Below are 19,747 nucleotides of genomic sequence, written 5' to 3' on the forward strand. Positions count from 1 at the left end.
AACATATTATTTAATTATTCAATTATTCTTCAACCATCCCTATTTGCTACCCGTAGAGCTATTTTCTACTTTTGTAAAGCAAACGTATTCTGGAGGAATGCGACGATTCATGGGAGGAGATACGCCCCTCCCCCACACACACAGCGTCAAAGGTACAGTCGACTGATCTAATGTATATGTGTATATATTAATTAACAACATCATCATCATCGTGCCGCCCCCCCCCCAGATGTTCAAGCCTATCTCCGCCTACGATACGATTTTTACTTCTGTAAATTTAGCAAACGTGGAAATCTTCCCTTTTGAAAATTAGCTCCTCTTTTCATGTTTAATTTGTACGTTATCTTCACGGTTGAAACCTATTAACACATGGTTTGCTAAAACTTTTCAAATATGCAGTTGAATATTGAAATCAGTGAGAAAGATGGTAGGAATTGCCGATTGTGACATTTGAAAAAAATAATAATAATCTGCGATGTCTGTAGTCTATCTGTATTGGTTATTGAGTGTGATTGTGTGAGATGTTATTTACAGAGCGTGTTCCCTCTCGAGTGAGTATACTTTGAATATTTTTCAAATTGGGGAATTTATGAGAAAGTTTCTGAGACCAATTCAATCCTGAACCACCCATTTTATCTTACTGGCAGTAATCAAAATTCAACATTCTCACGAATAGAAAGCGAGATGCATTTGTATATGAAAAAGTTCAAAATTATCAAAAATATCAAAAAAAAAGAATTTTAGAATTAATTAATGGAAATCCAGAATTGATGAAGTCTTTTTGATTGACTCGATGCTTTCTTAATCTACCAATAAAAACTATTCTTGTACTTTATATAATATTAATAATCGAATTTCATTCCCCAAAGAGTACACAGAGAAATAACATTTAGTAAATGTGTAAATCATTAGATGGCAGCACTACAATTTCTTGCATCAACTATCAAGCCATGTAGAAAAATCGGGGATAATCAAGCTCGTCAGGAACATGATTTTTGTTCGATTTATGATAACCACACGTAGGATCGTAAACGTCTTTTTTTTTTTTGTATAGCCACCTCCTGTATGGTAAATTAAAATCGGAGCCGCCTGTAGGGGTGTGCGACAGGTGCGAACACTATGATTTGGGGAGGCCCCCCCGCACTTGGGGAAGTGAAAAAACGTACATACAGTAAAACCGCGCTACAACGATTCTCGATATAACCAGAAAATACAGTGGTTCTCAACAACTTTGTCACCCGCAGCTCCCTTACCTAATTCATGGTTCGTCAACTGCTCCCCGGAATATTTTAGTAGATATTTTCACATGTAAAAGAATCACTTGAAAAAATATAAACAGGAACGCAAATTTATATCTCTAGCTCGCCACACGCCCCTAGGAGTCGCGCTGAGAAACAGGGCCGCAACTAGAAGATGCTTGGTCACCCGGGGCAAGCGCGCATTTTGACGCCCTCTCGTAATGTTGAAGGAGAGGTTTCAGAATAAAATTTGCGCCCCCTCGGCTCTAGCGCCCGGAGCACGAGACCCACCTGCTCCCCCCCACCCCAGTTGCGGCCCTGTTGAGAAACACTGCTCAGCAACAATGTGTTTTCTCAAGTCTTGTTCGAAAATGTCTGTTCTTTGAAGTTAAACTGCTGCTTCTCGATACAACGATATTTTCTCTTGGTTCTCAAAGTATTGTTATATCGAGATTTCCCTTTTGTTTCAAATAATTTTTTTTTTTAGTAAAACCAGGTGTCTGCGCTTCAACTGATTTGATTCCGGAATTTTTATAAATTCTGGGATTATTCTTTCTTCAATTTTAGGATTTGCAACAAAAAAGTGTTAGCGCCATTTTTGTTCCACTGGGCCGAGAAAGAGTCAGCCCTATCGGCGGCGATACGCGGGGGCGTGGTGGGGGGGGGGCTTACCCTGCTAAGTGAATAGGTCACATTAAAAACCTACGGTGGTAAAATTCGAGAAACCCTGCATATAATTTTGACAATTAAATGCTGTGAAATATTGTTGAGAGACATGGGTGGAGATATGGGGAGCATTGCCCCCCCCCTCCCCAGAGCAAAGGTGAAGTCAGCTGATCTAATGTATATATGTATGAACATCATTATCATCGTGCCCCCCCCCCCCAGACCTCCAAGTCTATCTCCGCCTATGGTCAGCCCCCTCGTTTTATTGCCCCCTTTCTTGCAACGATGGTGTTAGCTCTATCTATGGAGAAACACAGGAACTAACTGCTGGAGTTAGTTTCGTCTAACACCAAACGAATGGAATATTTTTTTTTAAACAAGAAAGTGGTCAAAAGTGATAAAAATGGAGCTAACTCCCCCCTTCTTGCTGCAACCCCTTTCAGTTCTGGAATTTCTGTCGAATCCCGTTATAACGAACTCCAAGAGACTTCAGATATCACTTCGTTATAACGAAATTTTGTTGTGTTAAAACGGGATTCGACTGTATTTTTTTCATCAAATTCGAATTTTCAACAGTTCTGGTATTTTTTTTCTTCCTTCAATTCTGAATTTCCATTGGTTTTGAAATTGTGTCTTTCATATCTTTAAAAATTTCCATTAATCTACATTTAACTATGACCATATCTTTTTGAATGGATATTTTTCAGAATTCCTGTATATATTCTGTGGTAATGCATGAATCTTTGGACGCCGATTCAAACAAAAGCATCAACTTCAAAAAGAGAAACGGAACTTTCGTGAAAGCTGGTCCCACCTTACTGAAATAAATATCCGAACCCCGTTTATTCATCATCTAAAAGTCCTTTCTCGGTAAATTAATAGAATGAGAGAGCCACTTCAAATCACAGATAACGTTATCACTAATCCGTCCGTTGTATTCGCAGTTATCCAAGTACGCGTCGAGCTGCTTATGCAATGGCCTTCCTATCGTCAAAGCAAATGTATGACTATAAAAAAACCAGTTATTGTTTATATTAAAATTACATATATTTCCTTCAGTTAATTGATCAGTTGACTAGATTCAAATTTCCTTTTCCGAGAGACTTTCTTAAGGAATATATGAAACGTATTGTGTACATTAAAAAAAAATATCGTAATTCCTGATTAGACCAGTGATTTTCAACCTATTTTTGACTCGCGGAGCCCTTTTTAGTGCATAATTTCTATTGCAGAGCCCCGTAGGCTCCTTTCTATTATTTATTCATAAAATATACCGACATATTTTATTGTCCTATAGCGGCCGCGGAGCCCTCGGGGAGGGCACATGAAGCTTCAGGGGGCCCTGCGAAGCAGAGGTTGAGAACTCCTGCATTAGACAGCTTCATTCTAACGCCTCCTAATGGTTGAGTAAAAAAATTCAGAATTGTGTAGCTTAAAGGAAAAAGAAGTCCCGTTTTACAGTTAAATAAAAACAAAAATTCAACGATTGCACATTTTGCAACCAGTTATGTGGGGAAGAAAAACAGTTGTCCCGTTTTACCAACACTCATTTACCTTACGTGCCATTCGACTAAACGGGATGTATGGTCACCACATTTGGAAACGGGAATTTTTTTCGGATAAGTCCATTCGGTTATTGTAATCAGAAACCCCGAGTAATCACAATAAGTGGCGTGGATTGTATAGCTAGAAACAGTATAAACGCTAGTAATTGATACCAGTTGTCCAGAAAGAAGAATTATTGCTATCAATCAAGGCTTTCTCGATTCTGTTCGAGTTTCGTAATTAGAGAAGATGATTGTGATCCGCGTCCATTTTTTGTGTTACTTATCATACGCGAGAATCGTTTCTGTGAAATCGGGTTTATCGGGGAAAAACAGAGTTGAAACACAAAAAGTTGACGCAATAGAACACAGGAAATCCTCGTGACCTTCCGTCGGATTTGTGTTTTCCTTGTTTCCGCTTACGCTATTCTCACATTTCGATACCGACCACTTCAGCTGCTTTTCCAGAGAGTACCGTGTATGAGAATAGCTTTCCCCCCCCCCCCTTCTTTTTTGGAACAATTCCAAATCATTTATCGCCGAATCGAATTATTGTCATTAATGCAAGGTTGCTTCTTTGTTTTTTGGACTTGAATGCCATTTCGATCGACAAACCGTTTTTTGAAAGTTGATTGAGTAATATTCGAATTACGAGCAGGAATCTTCAGATTAAAATTATATTTAGCTTGGGAACATTAACGGCAATGAGATTAGAATTTCTGATATCTCGCTACACTCTCTGGACTTCTCGAGGCAACATAGAGTGCTGTTGGAAACTATTGTTCCAATCACCATGAAAAACAGGACCCCCCCCCCCCAAAAGAAAATGGCAACCTAAAGTTAGTCTATAACAGTTTTCTTCAACAGGAAGTACAAATCAAATCCTGGAGTTACCGGGTACACCCACCCCCCCGGGGAGCTAAATTAAAAACCTTGGATAATGAACACACAGCTATTGATGGTATATCGATAAAATGCTAAAAAGGGGTCATTAAAGTATTACGTCAGCATCGATGGGGGGGCGGTTTCCGATTTTCTGACTTTTGATGGGGAGTGGGGGGGGATTTGGATTATGCTTACGTCATCAACCACCCTTTATGAAAATATGAAATATTCTCAATGGCATCTTATTCTGTGCACCAAAAACGAGAAAATCTTTCGCTAGTTTGTGAATTAACATTCTCCCTAATGACAGAATCCATTACAGAGCCACTTTAGTGATCTCTGAATGTTTCGCGGATCCAAGTGATTTGGAAATGTATACGGGCCGCTTGCTTAAATGCTTTGGAACTGTACCACGCATCACTCAAGTGATTCTTAATTATGCCACGCATAACTTAAGTAATGTTGGAATGTGCCGTGGGCAACTGGAGTGATGTAGAGCCGCACTAGAGGTGCCGCTTAAACGGCTGCTCTAAAACTGTGCCACATATCACTCAAGGGATCTCTAAATGTGCCACGGATCGCTTAAGCGTGCTGGAACTGTGTCGCGGGTTACTTAAGTGATCTGTGAAAAAATGTGCCGCCCAGTTCATTTTTACAAAATTAAGTTTGAGGTGCAGGCCACGTTAGATAACCCCACAGAGCCACATTTGGTCCGCGGACCAAGGTTTTACCATACATGGCTAATTTTTTTTTTAATTTTTTGCATTAAAAAAATAAATTTTTGATTGTCTGCTGGTGTGTCAGAGTCCATCTATGCCCTCTTCGCGTACGTTTCTGATCCCACTAATATGCATTAGGAGGGCGGAGCTGACAAAATTTTGCTGATGGGGGTGGGGGGTGGTCAAAAATGGCAGAAAATTTTCTGACGCAAAACTTGAACGGCTCGTAATGAATCGATGGTCTATTTAGTGATTTACAGATTTTTATGCTTTTCAGGCACCTCCTGAAAATGCTTTTGATTTTCTTACCATCTTTTATGTTGAGAATAACTTTTTCCATTTTACACCTTTTTATCATTTCTCGGCCATCAATGACCGGGCAACTTTTTCGCATATCCCCTGCATGGCCCATCAAATAGCCGTGGGGCTATTGATAGTGTACGTGTACCCACCACAGCTCCATAATTTTTTTTTCTCAGAATGATTTCTCAATCGATTAGATTCCTCGCTCTCTACCATAATATTTGTAATCTCAACGCAGCCATTACCGATAATGAGAGACGTTTAACAGTCCGACTTATCCCCCGTTTATCTGACGTGCATTTAACCATGAAGAAGTCACGTTGTTTTTAGCGCAGGTGTGGGGTCCCATACAAATTGGGCAGTATTCCGTACCGTTAGGAAGAGTGCACTCCATCATACTGCAACCTTCCACTCTACGTCAAGGGAATAAATATTACCAAGAGGAGCATGAAAGTTTTTTTTTTTCTTTTTTGTTATCAGTTTATCTGATGAAAGGAGTGGGGCACTCACGTTTCCCAACCACATTGTCGTTCCATCCTGTATTGGGGAGGGGGGGGGGATATGTTGGGCACGCGCCATTGAGACACCTGGTCGGTCAAATTGCCTGCTACAGACCAATCGTGTTTCTCGAGGTGCCTTGGAGCAGCTGCTTTATTACACAGTAAACAGCAGATGGCACGCGACATCCACGCTCCGTTCCGAAATCTGCCGTAATTTGAGGGACAATATATAAATATGAAATTGTATGTTGTCTGTGTGCGATGGGATGGGGTCTATCGAGGCTATACCTTCCTATGCAGAGCCCTTCGTAGAGTACAGTATAATGATTCCGAAAGGGATATACAGTGGCACCACACACATCGATTAGTGCAGTGGTTCTCAAATTTTGTCACCCCGCGGCTCCCTTCCCCAATCCGCGGTTCATCTGTGGCTCGTCAGAATAGTTTTTGTAGATATTTTCACTGATAAAATAACCGCTTCAAAGCATAAATAGGCACACACAATGGCGGATTAATGTCGGTTGTGGCCCCAGGTGCAAAAGAAAATATTAGGCCGCTTAATTGGAAAAAAGAATGAAGTTTGGGTTTTTGGGGCCCTTTAGAAGTTGGGGGCCCGGGCGCGCTCCCGCCGTTAAATCCCCCCGTGGGCAGACAAATCAATATATCCCGCACACCGCGACGGCTCTGACAAAGGTTGGCGACGCATACTTACAGAAATCACTGGACTTGTAGTATTGCGAGACATTTCAGGGAATGGATTATATCGAAAGAGGTATTGTGTGTGTCACGATACTTTGTGGTGCAGCCGAGAGCCTCGAGATCACGCAAGGGTGCCTCGAACGTGACAATTATGGAAATCACTCGGATATAGCGTATACCTTAAGGATATAGCTCTTTTCTGGATATTATGCCAAGGTGAACTCGGAAAACTCATCTGGTCTCCATCGGGAATCAAACTCAGGTCGTCCTGCAAACCGGGCAAGTGCGCTACCATATACACCACTGGAGACACGACTTTGCCTTTCTTATTCCACGAACTGTTTTTGCAGAAGTGAGGGGAAAATATTAAAAATAAAGAAAACTCCACTTCCTTCATTTCTATCAGCCAATTCGACAGATCCCTTTTTAAGATAATGGCTCGACATGATGTCGCGGAAGCAGTTGCAGCCTTGGGTAAAGTTTGGATTAGAGGCCGGTACACAACGCGGACAGGAATTTCAAAGTGTTTAGTTGGCTATTCAATGCAGTAGGACTTGGGAAAGTGACCAAATTAGGGAACTCACTTAACGTATCTATGTCGTCTGAATTTCTCTTGTTCCAATAGTGCCGCCATCTGTTTTCTGTATTTTGAAGTGATAACGGCAAGTGCCGGAATTTTCATATCATTTAAGTATCGTTAAGACCTGCCTGCTATCCACAAAGCGTAGATAAGTTCTACTGTATATTTTGTCAACGAGATCGCGATCGTGTATGACAGGGATGCACAAATCCCAGGAGCCAGGTCACCATGGCGAGTGAAAAATTTGTATTGGCTCCTAAAATTTTTCTTTGTATAATTACTAAATTCCAGGCTAAGAGCAGCACAAAATGTTTTGAATTTCTAGCAGCATATCTTTGTCGACATGGAAGAGGGTCACTATGCCCTGAAAAAAGTCAAAAGAAGCATTATTTTGGTTTTTTTTTTTTTTTTTTTCCTCCGGGTAAAAAATTTTTGTCGAAAAGATCTTTTTTGCGATTTGTAAAAATCTGGTCTATGGCGATGACAGGCAGTAGTTTATCAAAGAAGCAACACATACAGCAGACCACGACGTTTTAAGACTTAAGCCAGGTTTTCCTACGAGCAGGTTCCTACAGCGCGTGCAACGTGAAAACACTGATTGGTCAAAAAACCTGAATTTCAGGTTTTTAACCAATCAGCGTTTTCACGCTGCACACGACGCCGAAATTCTACTCCTAGGAAAACCCGGCTTTAGGGTGTGAACATAGTGCGTCCGTATTTCCGATTCTGGAAACCCGCGACGTCTCAGATTGGTTTAAGACCCGAATTTCAAGCTAAAAAAAAAAGTTGAAATTCGGGTTTTTAACCAATCGGAGACGACGCGGGCTTCCAGGTTATATACTTCGTGACGTTCTCCTCTGCGGGATGTGATGGCGTTGATGGTTTCGGTGGAGGTTTCTGAGACTGTAATTTCCAGTTGCAATCTTTCCTTTGAGAAGGTTCGAAATGGCATAAGTGATGGGAACCTGGGTGCATATTCTGTTTTGATTCTAAGACCTTAAACTTACGAGAGTCCAGGGTAAATGCTTCACTTGCCCATGCATAAATCATGCTCAGCTTGAAGTAATATGCTGACCATTAAAAAAAAATTAAAACTGACATTATCTTACAATTATTGACGTTATCTTCAAACTCACAATTATCTAATTATTTATCCGAAAATAATTGTGTTCCTTCTATGGATGCATCCTTATAAAAAATTTAAGTCTTACCGAATTATTTATAACACGGCAAGAGTATATATACATGCACACTCTTCTGCAAAAAGTTTTCTCGTATTCTTTTATGTGTTTTCTGCGAAACTACGTGAGATCCGTTGCTTTTTTTCCTCTCTTCCCCCAAGTGCTGTGTTTCTTCATTTCTCATGTACAATTCAATTTGAGAGTTTGTTTCCACGTCAGTCAGTCACTGGGAGAAAAAATAACAAGAAATGAAAATTGGAGTTTTGCCGAGACCAAACCTATGGAAGTTTCTGTATTGCTTACAGCATGGAACTTTGAAATTTATTAAAAAGAGAAAATTTTCGAGTGAAAAGCAATCGAGTGAATTTCGTAACGAAAACTTTGTACTTCATTTTTGTTTATTTTGCGTTTCCTAGAAGTTTCGAACTGCAATTTAGTTGGCGCATGTGAAAATCGGTTGAATCATAAATGAAATGAGATCTCTTTCCCCCGTGTCTTTTAAGGTAACTGTTCATGCAATAGAACGATGGGATGTCATAATTACTTGATGGATTAGAGCCGTTGTATAGAGCACATACCGTGTTTCTTCAAAACGTTATTCATCGTATATGCGAGACTTAGGACCGAGTTTAGGCACATTTTACTACTCTTCAGAATGTTTTCCAACTTTAAGGCGCGAATGCGAGCCGGTCTTCCATTCGGAAAAGTCTCTCCGCAGAGAGCAGGCAGACCTTCAACACGATACTTACATAGTACAAAAATTCAGGCATCTGTCATTCGCACTTCGAAATAAGGAAGACGGTTTTACAGTCAGTGAAATCCGGCATACTGATTCGTTGGAATTCCCTGAGAGGAATGTGCATGTGTGGCTGAGTAGTAACCCCTCCAGATTCCCGAGTGGCATGTTGGTAAGATGCTCATCTACCACCGTGAACGTTGCCCTTAGTTCCTAGGTTCGACCCGGGGGAAGAGTATAGACAATAAGGTATTTTCCCTAACTAGCTTGAGGTGAACACCGATAGATGGCGCCTTCATTTCCATCCCAACTCGTTGATGGCAATAAATTGCATTATAGCGATATGGCCGGAGTTGGTGTGTAGTGAAGTAGCAGCCCTCCAGAATTATCTATGTATAGCCTCACAAAGACGAAGCATAGGATAGAAAGCGTTTCTTAACCTGTGGTCTGCAAAGATGGAAAAGAGGTAGTCCACAAACAGATTTTAAAATTTAATTCTAATTAAAATATACTATTCAGTTGCATTCCTTGAATATTACGTTTACAGAGAATATACAATGGAAGTTAATAGTCTGTATCGAAATATTTCAGATATTTTACTGATCCTTCGGTTCAGAAAGGTTGAGAAACGCTGGTCTCGAGCAATTCCCTCCAAAGTGCCCTCAAAGTTGCACATATGCATGTATGGTGAACATGACACCGCATATGCAAAATCACTGAATACGCCATTAAGATTGATGGGGGATTTCAGGGTTCCCAGCGATCTTTAAAATCGGGAAAAGTCATTGAAATGTAAAATATTTTTCGGAAGTGAGAGGGAAATATTATTTAAAGGGGAAATAACTGGAACTCGAAAAACATTTGGAAGGTTAACATTTTGAATTGTATTTCTTTATTCAGGAAATTTGGTCTGGGAAATTATTAAGCAGATTTTGCAGGGAATCGTGTATTGGCCTAATCATGCGAAGAAAAAGAACAGTCAGTTTTTTTTTTAACGAAGTGACCATTCGTTAGTCCGTCACTATGACCACTCTACCACCACAGTGGCCCAAGAGTGGGGCTCATAAAGCTTCAGCTGGTGGTCCGGGACCATTCTTATAATTTTTTTGTTTCTCATCCTATTTAATCATTACAGTGGGGCTCGCAAGAAATCCTAGCCTAGAGGCCCTGCTGCAGTTTGTGATGTCCATGCAAGTAGGAAACCTATGCTAACCAGTGCTCAACCTTTTATTTTGCAAAAAATATTGTGCAATATACATTTTCCAGAAAATCACTTCAAGATGGCCGAAGAACGACTTGATTTAAGGTCCATTACCCTGGCATTGTAGGTCGGGAGTCCCTGTCTGTGCGGTTTCCGTTAATTTAGACGTAAAACAAATTTTTTCAAATGAAATTGGGCTGTAGAGCAATTAAAATCAAAACGAAATATGTAATCTATGTATTTTCATGACCCCTAATATTTCACCTCCTAGTACGGCCATGTTCTTCACACATTCGTAAATTCTGCCCCATATGCGACACAGGGAGGGCTAGCTTATAACTGTTATTTTTAAAAGTTGATGTTGAATAAGGAACATTTATTTTTCAATCGAACGTAAGTTGAATTTAAGATATATTCTAGCTCTTCGTTATCTCAGAATTGTACCTATAATTTTCACTTTTGCTGGTTTCCCCCTCATTCTGTAATCCCTCAACCTATGTGGGGCCTCCGACTGGTGGTGGTAGTTGTACACGAACAGCCTGTTGCCATACACTGCCCCGTAGACTCGAGAAGGTGCGGGGTGTAATGAATACCCCCGAATGTATATTTTTTTTCCTCTCTCCCTTCCGTATTCCTGTCATATCCTACCAATCTGTTCCGAGCCTGTTGAGGTAACATCTGCAGATGCGAATCGTACACCATCAGTCAGATTAGGTTTTGGAAGCGGCTCATGCGGGTCTTGCGAGTGCCTCTCGTGACGTCGTCTTCGGTACCACACTATTCACGTCTGTGAGTCTTCTTTAGGGCTGTTTTTATTATTATACCGTAATCGTGTTGGATATGGGCATACAGTCACCGGAAAGCACATCGGGAACCTTAACAGCACGTATGTCCGCTGCATTCCGCGATTGTTTAGCTTGGATCGGCGAGTCGGACTCATCGTTTTGTGGTAGCGTGTCTAGTATGGACAGTTACAGCAATGGAGAAGGTAACTTTTATTACATATTCAGTATTTTTTAGATTAAAACTATGATATTCATGGTTGCCGCCCGGACCTCTTAAGCTGGATAGGATGAGAATATTTAAAAATTTATTCAGTTCAGTTTAAACACTTTTATAGATAGACTCACTGGTGTATAGGTTATTGTGGCTGACAGTCTAGTTATAATTAGAGATAGGACGAATATTGGGCTGTTATTCGGCCCGAACGAATATGTAAGCACACCAATCTAATTTTGAAAATTTATATTGATTGGGATTTTTCTCATGAATCGAATTTCGCTGTGGCGTATATCCCTTTCTGTGAAAGACGTTACGTGAGGTGAATTTCTAGGATAAGGAAAAAACATGAAACTGAAAATAGAATCCTACTGTAGTAAGGTGGAAGTGAACATGAATTACACAAGCTCACTAACTGAAAGATTATATTAAATAAAAAAAGACTAAAATAAAAAAATTATATTATATAAAAAAAGACAAGATAGGTATTGAGCTACTGGAAGAGAGGCAAAAGGGGCAAAGAACATCTAAAGAAGAAAAATAAGTAAATTTTATGATACATTCCTAGTTGACATTAAATAATGGTTGACATTTTCTTACTCAGATATAAAATTGGTAACAAGTGTTACAAAAAAAATTGATTGTGTAAGTAATATCAAAATACATCATCGTTAAATTTGTCATTATCATGACAATAAAAATCTTTCAATCACCAGTTTTTTAATATGCATTTAAATGATAAATTAAAATTCAATATCAATCATTTGAAATTACCAATGATTTTAATTTCGGTTGAAAATATCAATTTCATTTACAATTATGATGAATTTCCAGAAAATTGAAATTCGGTCGCCGGGTATTCGGTTTAATCACTCTTCGTCCCATCCCTAGTTACATACAACTCTTTGTAATGTTCATACAGGTTTTTGAAATATAGAAATAGATAGGGCTGTGTCTTGTGTGATGACTTCAAATTTCAAGGGCCAAACAATGTTTTTTGGAGCTCACGAGCCTAATTTAAATTAATTTAATCTCGTACTTGCATAAAATATAAATCTTAAATCTTTTGAGAAGACACTTTCACCCTGGCCTTGTTAGTCACCCGCTACCACGCGGTCACTGGATGTTATATCAACGTAGGAGTTATAAAATATTGTTAGCATAGAATCGGCTCATGTCAAACTCAATTCAACGGGTGAGTTTAAATGAACGCCGCCTCGAATAGGCTTGAAATTAATTTTTTAATATTTTGTAAATACTTTATTGAATAAAATATCATTACGCTTTTAGAATGTGTTTGTAACAAGACCTCGAGAGTGACCCATAGGTCCGTAGACAGATTTTTTGGGCATCCATTTCTGCAATATTTTTGTGTAAGAAACAAAATAATTGTAATGAGCTTCATCTCCGAACTCTAGGGGTCAGACTCCTTCATATGGCCCTCAAATCTTGCAGCAGGGCCTCTAGGCTATGATCTTTGGTGGACCCACTTGCCAGACTTTTCACGGGCTCCTTAGTGAATTTATAGCGTGAAAAAAAAAAATAGAACTGTCCCAAGCTGGAGCCCTGTCAGCTCTCCCGGCCCTTTAATAGAGGTGAACGGAATAGGGTGTGGAGGAAAAATTTTATACCGACTGAGAGTGGCCCTTTAGAGTGGTTTAATTATGTTCATGTTCTGCTTTTACGGAATCTTTTGGAGCGAAATAATTTCTATACAAAAATATTGATAAATTTCAGTATTATACACTGTACCAACAACTTAATGCATGATTTTTTTAACGTTCACGATACAGTAAACCTCTCTGTAAGATCGTTTCTGTAATGGGGGCCTCCAGAATGTACATGTATGTATTTCACAGTAAGACCAATTTTTTCTGGTCCCTCTAGTGCTATTTCACCTCTATTAAGCGGCTAACTTTCTGAAGGGGGGAAGGTGGTCTTCCTAGAAGGGTTTCGCTGTAATTTTCTTAAATATTTAGTCCTGTTATTCACTGAATTTCTCGTTAATCTTCGAAAAGAAAGCACTTGACGGCTTCATTGAACAATATTGCTCCGGGGGTTATTATGTAGATAGAACAATTTTTTTTTCTCTGTATTTCTACCATTGCATGGAACTATTCGAGAGCAAACATTGAAATGAATGGTATAAAAGAGAAAACGAATGACATTTCATCGTCCCTACGTAATAATTCGTCATCATATACATACATACTGAAAAAAAAAAAAAAAAAATTCCTCTTGCTTGAACCATCCGCACATCCGGCCTTTTGTCAATTTCACTTTTTTTCCAGCCTATCTGTACAGTTCGTAAAATTCAAAAGAGGTTTTTCATTATTATTATTTCACCTTTTTTTTTCCCAACATGTCCCCTCTCAATAAAACAGACCTCCCACCCACGCTGCATTTGTAATAATAATAAAAACGCTCTAGGTTATAGAAAAGAGAGGACATTTTCTATGGCAGCTGTTCGGTCCAGTGAAAAGGCATTTTGTCTGAAGCAAAACCTGGCCGTTTTTTTGGCAAGAACAGCCGCTGCCAACAAACTAACCACAGAGTGTAGTCGGTCACAGAGAGTAGTGCTCGTGTTCTCTTCACGGCAAGACACACACACACACACATGCTCTCTTTTCCGTGAAGAGAGAGCCAACGAAAGCTTCAGTGCTTTCAATTACCAACCTCTTTCAATTAGTTCCACTTAAATCATCTATGAGGGCTGAGAGGAAAGAAATTTCGAGCTCCTGAAGCAGCTCGATTTCGTGTTTGTCGAGTTTTGTTTGGTTTTTTGTTGTTTTGTTTCTCCTTCAGTTTCGTGGGTGTCGGTTATCCACATGTTTCTGTGTCGCGTGCTTGGGACACATGCATGAGCATTTTCAAGGCTGAAGCGCATAACTAATGTTGTTTTTCGGATCATTCATTTCATAACTGCCTTGTGTACCTGTCGAGCTTTTGTGTGATTCCACATTCAAATGATGGCCAGAATGCCGTACGTGTGAACATGTGTGCGTCAAGCTTTTCTCCCATACAGGATAATATCTGTTTGATTTATTGATCTGCTTTCAAGAGTGATTTGGAAGTTAAATTCGAACTCTATGCTATGATGATCAAATTTTTATTAGAACATGGAAATATGAGACACCAATTGATGATCAAGATGTGACTGATATTTGGCTTTTTGTGTCATGGTGCGGAGGAATTGTTTGATGTACCGCGGCAATGTGGAATGAATTTGATGTGTGCAGTGCAACAGATAACGTTATGCAACTGAAATAACGGATTATTGGTGTAAAAGGAAATAATGGACGATTCTAAAAGCTGCAAATCGTCATCTAAGAAACGTCGTCGTCGTTCGAATCTTAGACTGCATGAAATCATGGAAAATTCTCGTTACCATAGCATAATTGTTCAAGGTAATTGAAGATGCTCGTTTTTTTGTTTTTTTTTTTAGTATTTATGGTTATCAAATATTTTTCTTTCGTATCAACCCTTAAGGGGTCTCTCACTACTCTTTCGACTTGAAAAAGTCGAATTTTCAAAAATGACTTTAAAAAATATTTCATTCAATTGCAAATACTAAAAATTTCGTGTCAACCGGCTAATTTGTTCTTTCGTAATTAAAGAAAGAAATAATGAAGTATAGTGTAAACGTATACACTTTGAAAACACTTTGATACACAAGAAAACACTTTGAACGCGATTTTTTCAGATTTCAGTTTTTGAGCTCATCCGTAAGATTTAAAGAAAACTACTGCCCCAAAAATTCTGAATTTTTACAGGAAAGTTTAGTCGACATGTGTTAGCAGAATAGGCCTCGGACTTTGATATCTGACCATTCGTTAGAGTTTTATGAATTTTTGAAGTTTGAAAAGATATATAAATTAAAAAGAATCTATATTAAACACTTTTTAAAAAATGCTTCCCATTAGTCGATTGTTATTCTACTAACACGTATCTGCTAAACGTTTCTGCAAAAATTCAGAATTTTTGGAGCAGTAGTTTTCTTTAAATCTTACGGATGATCTCAAAAACTGCAATCTGAGAAAATCGCGTTCGGAGTGTTTTTCTTGTACACGTTTACACTATACTTCATTATTTCTTTCTTTAATTACGAAAGAACAAATTAACCAGTTGACACGAAATTTTTAGTATTTGCAATTGAATGAAATATTTCTTGAAGTCATTTTTGAAAATTCGACTTTTTCAAGTCGAAAGAGTAGCGAGACCCCTTAAATGTCCAATTTATTTTTCGAGCTGATAATTTTTTTTCATAGTTAATAACACGTATTGAAAGCTGGGAAAATCATTTAAAAAAATATTTTCTAATGCTTATACGTTATTGAAGACATACAAAACTTCAAAAATCGCACATAATATAAATGTATTGAAGTAATATAACTTTCCAAATATATATAATTACCTTCTTTGTGAGTGTGATTCGAACTGTAGTAAGAGAAAAAATTCGGGTAGCAATAACAAATTTCAAGGTAAAAAGAAATTCAAACAAAACATTTTAACAAATCAGCGAAATCACAGCCACACATGCTCTGCAATCAGACAAAGAGTTTTTGTTGTTAATTGGGACATCTATCAGCAAAGTTTGAAATGGTAAGCATATGATAATCGCACCTTTTATGCACAAAACAGATTCTGAATGTTTGCCTTCAAACTGGCTGTCGTAATGAACACTTAACCCTTTAAGCGGTTTTTAAATTTTTCCTGATCCGCATAACTGCCACATTAGAAATAAAAGCGTGTAGCAGATCAAGTTTGACGAGATATCTCGGGATTGCCGCTGTAAGGGTTAAAGAACCCTATGCAATTATGCAAAGCTATCCATTCGAGGGTTGAAATTTAAGAAAAAATATATGCGAATGCCAATGTAAAAATAACTAAAAAAATTTTTGAATTCAATTTTTTCAGATTGAATTTTCTACGTTTCTCGATCCTGTCCATAAAATTGTGTAAACCAAATATTTCACCAAAAAAACTGCTGAAATTCTGTAGGAATTTTTATACAACGTGTGTAGTAGTAAAATCAACCTCCGCTTTGGATATTCGATTTGTATTTGTTTATTTTATTGAATTCTTTTTTGGAAATCGATTTTTTTTTCCTTCAAAATACTCACCATTGGCCGATTGCTGAAACGGAGCGTCATCTTGCTGGCACGTGCCCTAAAACATTCCTAAAAAACTAGCAGTTTTGGCGCAATATATATTTTTTCCTTTTTAATTCAATCTTGCGGACAGGCACCAAAAACTTCGATATAAAAGAAATCACGTAAAAAGTGGTTTCTTGGTTATTTTTTTACACCGTCACTCTATTTCTTTAAATTTTAGGAAAACTATCAAATTTTTTTGCATTTGATTTTCATTGAAGCCTTTTTGAAGTTATTTCTAAAACATCGATTGTATTTATTTTATCTTATTGTAATAAGGCGTCTGATTACCTTTCTTAGTACTTTTCTATAAAATGGTACTGGAGTGAACTTTTAATAACTTTTTCGATAGAAAGCGTCCCAAAATGATGAAAACAATAAATTCTGAACTAATTTTAGGGGTGGCCAACAGCTGGCCCGCGGGTCACATGCGGCGCATGAATTGATTTTGTACGTCTCGCGACTAGGTTAAATTACTGTGTATTAAATCATTTTTTTTATCATTATTTAAGCCATCATTTTCCACGGCAGACTTTATTAACGGACCATTTGCATACATTATTTCTAGTGACTATATTAGCTATATTCTAATCGCACTGCCTTTTCCTGCACACGTATTGCTCTTAAAGCTTGTTTTATGGGAATTTTTACCCCATTTCTTTCCGTCACATCGTTGAAAAACTTGCATTTTTGTAGCTTCTGTATTTGTAGCTGAATGCGTCATATTTGGTGTTCTGCTCATAGTGAGGAAACTTTTCCGAATTTTGAATGTCAACTCACAATCGCATCTCGAAAATACAAAAAATACAACCGACTATATACAGGCTACGCTGACCCCAATAATTCCAAAGAGAAAAATGTGTCATATGGGGTGGTCGGGTTCATATCGCGAGTTTCACGCCCAGGCACGATCATTTTCTGTGTCGTAAACAAAGAAGCAGTCATTTCTAAATTTCGACACAGCCAGTTGGTGGCATTCCACGTTGAAGTTGACTAGACTCAGGGCCGTAACTAGAGGGGGCGAAAGGGGGGGGCAACTGCCCTAGGTGGCGAAATTTACGGGTGCCAGTTTTAGGTGGGAACAAAGAACACCATTACAAAATTATCGAATTTAAAATTGTGTCGGCGGCAAAATAATGTTTGCCCCGGGCGGAAAAAATCCTAGTTACGACCCTGACTAGACTAACACTTTTCAAACCAAAATACCGATAATCTGTTCCAAAAAGATAACTCAAGTAATAAGGATACATATATCGCAAATCTGGTTTCGTGTAATCTCATGTACATACAAGAGCACCAGGTTATGGTACTTTTCCGCACATCTACAGGTAGACTGTCAGATCCATGCGAAACTTATCCATTTTATCTTGGTACCATCATGGGTTTGCCCATGATAGTCACACGACTGGCTTTTGGCGCATTTTCCATCCCAATAATAAAACTGCTCTGTGGAAGTCTACTGGTGCGTGAATCGATTCCTTGAACATCTGTTCGACCCATGCAACCCCACCGGTTTTCAAATCAAGAATAAGGGATAAAAACTTTGGAGAAAAATATAGAAAAAAATGTTTCGTCTAAAATTCAAACCATGGATGTAATTGAATGGACTAAATTTTGCAAAAGAAACAGTAGTTTTTGATGCACTGTATCTACTTTCTGGAAACCTGAAAAACAATGGATACGTATGAGTTTGTAAAGTGGAACCGAGGGTAAAATTTTGACCAAATGGCCCGTTTTTCACCATATTATTTATGACGGACACAAATCTGCGAGTGTTCTGTGTAGTTTTACGGATGCGGCGCGGCTTATACATCGGAGTGTTGTCCATTGCACGACGCTGTAGCTGACATTATGTTCACCCTTGAATAGTGAGAAGTTTGCCACCCCCCTTACTTATGTCCTTTTCCATAAAAAAAAGTCATTGTTATGGCAAATTTTAAGCACAGTTCATGTAATATTCGACACGATTGCAAAAAATTCTATGAATACAATTTTTGTTATTTTCACAGTACATTTTTAGCTAATGATGATTCATGTTTGGTACTAAACGTTAAAGAATTGTATGGTACGCTCATAAGTTACACCGAAATCTTTTGATGTACGTGTGAATTTTTTTTAAATTTCATTTTGCATATCGTGTATAATGAAACATATCACTGTAACTAGACAAATACATATGATAGACCTTAAATTTCGGTTCATAGCCTCAAATATGGCAAAATATCTTATTAAAATTTCGTAATCACATAATCAATAGAATTTTAGAAACCATGTTTCAAACCCAAGTAAAATGTCAAAAATAGCATTCTTTGCAAAATACGTTTAAAGTTTTTATTCACAGAGTACTTGACGTAAAAACACAACACAAAAGTGAACGTAGCTTCTGTACCAAACGTCATACTGTATAAACAAAACAAGGCTTGTTTTGGAATTTCAAGAAATGAGGTTTTCATAAAAAATGGGGGAAAAACATATTTTTTTCCAAAATGTGTGACGTTTTCAACGTAGTCGGATACCTTAAAAAGTAGATTTACAATGCAATTTCCAAGTCTCACCCAGTTTTATTAAATGAAAACACAGTGTGATATTCACTTATAAGACTATTTTTGAGTGAATAATTCAGGAAAATTCTTGGCTGCCCTTACCAGGTGCGGTCCCGGTGCTAAAATAATAGCAGGGGCCAGAACAGAAGAGCCTTAGTAATTTCACCCCCCATCCCCGATTTCATATATTCTGTGGGAGAAGGGGAATTGCCATCCAAAAATACATACATAATTACAAAATATGCAAGAATGCCGAAAATGTTTCACACAAAAAATAGACACAATTAAATGTAAATTAACAAAAAAGATTTATAAAAAATTTCGAACTGAAGATAATTTTGAATTGATGAAAGAAATATTTCCAAAACCAAATCAAAATCAGGATGTAAAAGAAATTATCTGAGAACTAATAAAAATTCAGAATCTATGAATGGAAAATAAGAAAAATAATTGGCAGTGATAATTATTTACATCTCCCATGCGAATTCAGAACAAATTAAAACAGTAATGCCAGCACCCATGAAAATGTAGATTAAGCGCAAGAAATATACTTCTAAAATTTATAAAAATTCAGAACAAATGAAAAAATTAATACCAGAATGGATGAAAATACATAGTTATGAAAAAAATAATTCCATAATTGATGACAGAAATAATTATATAATTGATGACAGAAATAATTACATAATTTTGATGAAAGAAATTATTAGCTGGGCCCGATGCGACCGCACCTATCGCACACTCCGAACTGTGACTATGGAAAAATATATTAAGTTATGGAATCTTTTCTCATAAAAATT

General features: G+C 38.0%; 1 protein-coding gene across 11 annotated transcripts in view; it reads left to right on the forward strand.

Moving 5' to 3' along the window:
• Window positions 1-19,747, forward strand: part of LOC149087086 (disabled homolog 2-interacting protein-like) — a 102,173-nt gene that overhangs the window by 43,001 nt on the left and 39,425 nt on the right. The window contains exon 1 of one of the 11 annotated variants that reach the window (XM_089231320.1): window positions 10,823-11,240. The exons of 8 other annotated variants lie outside the window; for them this stretch is intronic. In XM_089231320.1, coding sequence (XP_089087446.1) covers window positions 11,093-11,240 — 148 coding nt within the window. In that variant the 5' untranslated portion in view covers window positions 10,823-11,092. Of the gene's footprint in view, window positions 1-10,822; window positions 11,241-14,476; window positions 14,659-19,747 lie in introns of those variants that run through there. 2 more of the 11 variants (XM_089231321.1, XM_089231323.1) reach the window with 2 other exon arrangements.

Source organism: Pholcus phalangioides, unplaced genomic scaffold, assembly GCF_987345545.1.
Source record: "Pholcus phalangioides strain wild (caught in Gottingen) unplaced genomic scaffold, Ppha-v1.0 ptg000004l_1, whole genome shotgun sequence".
Taxonomy (NCBI): Eukaryota; Metazoa; Arthropoda; class Arachnida; order Araneae; family Pholcidae; genus Pholcus; species Pholcus phalangioides.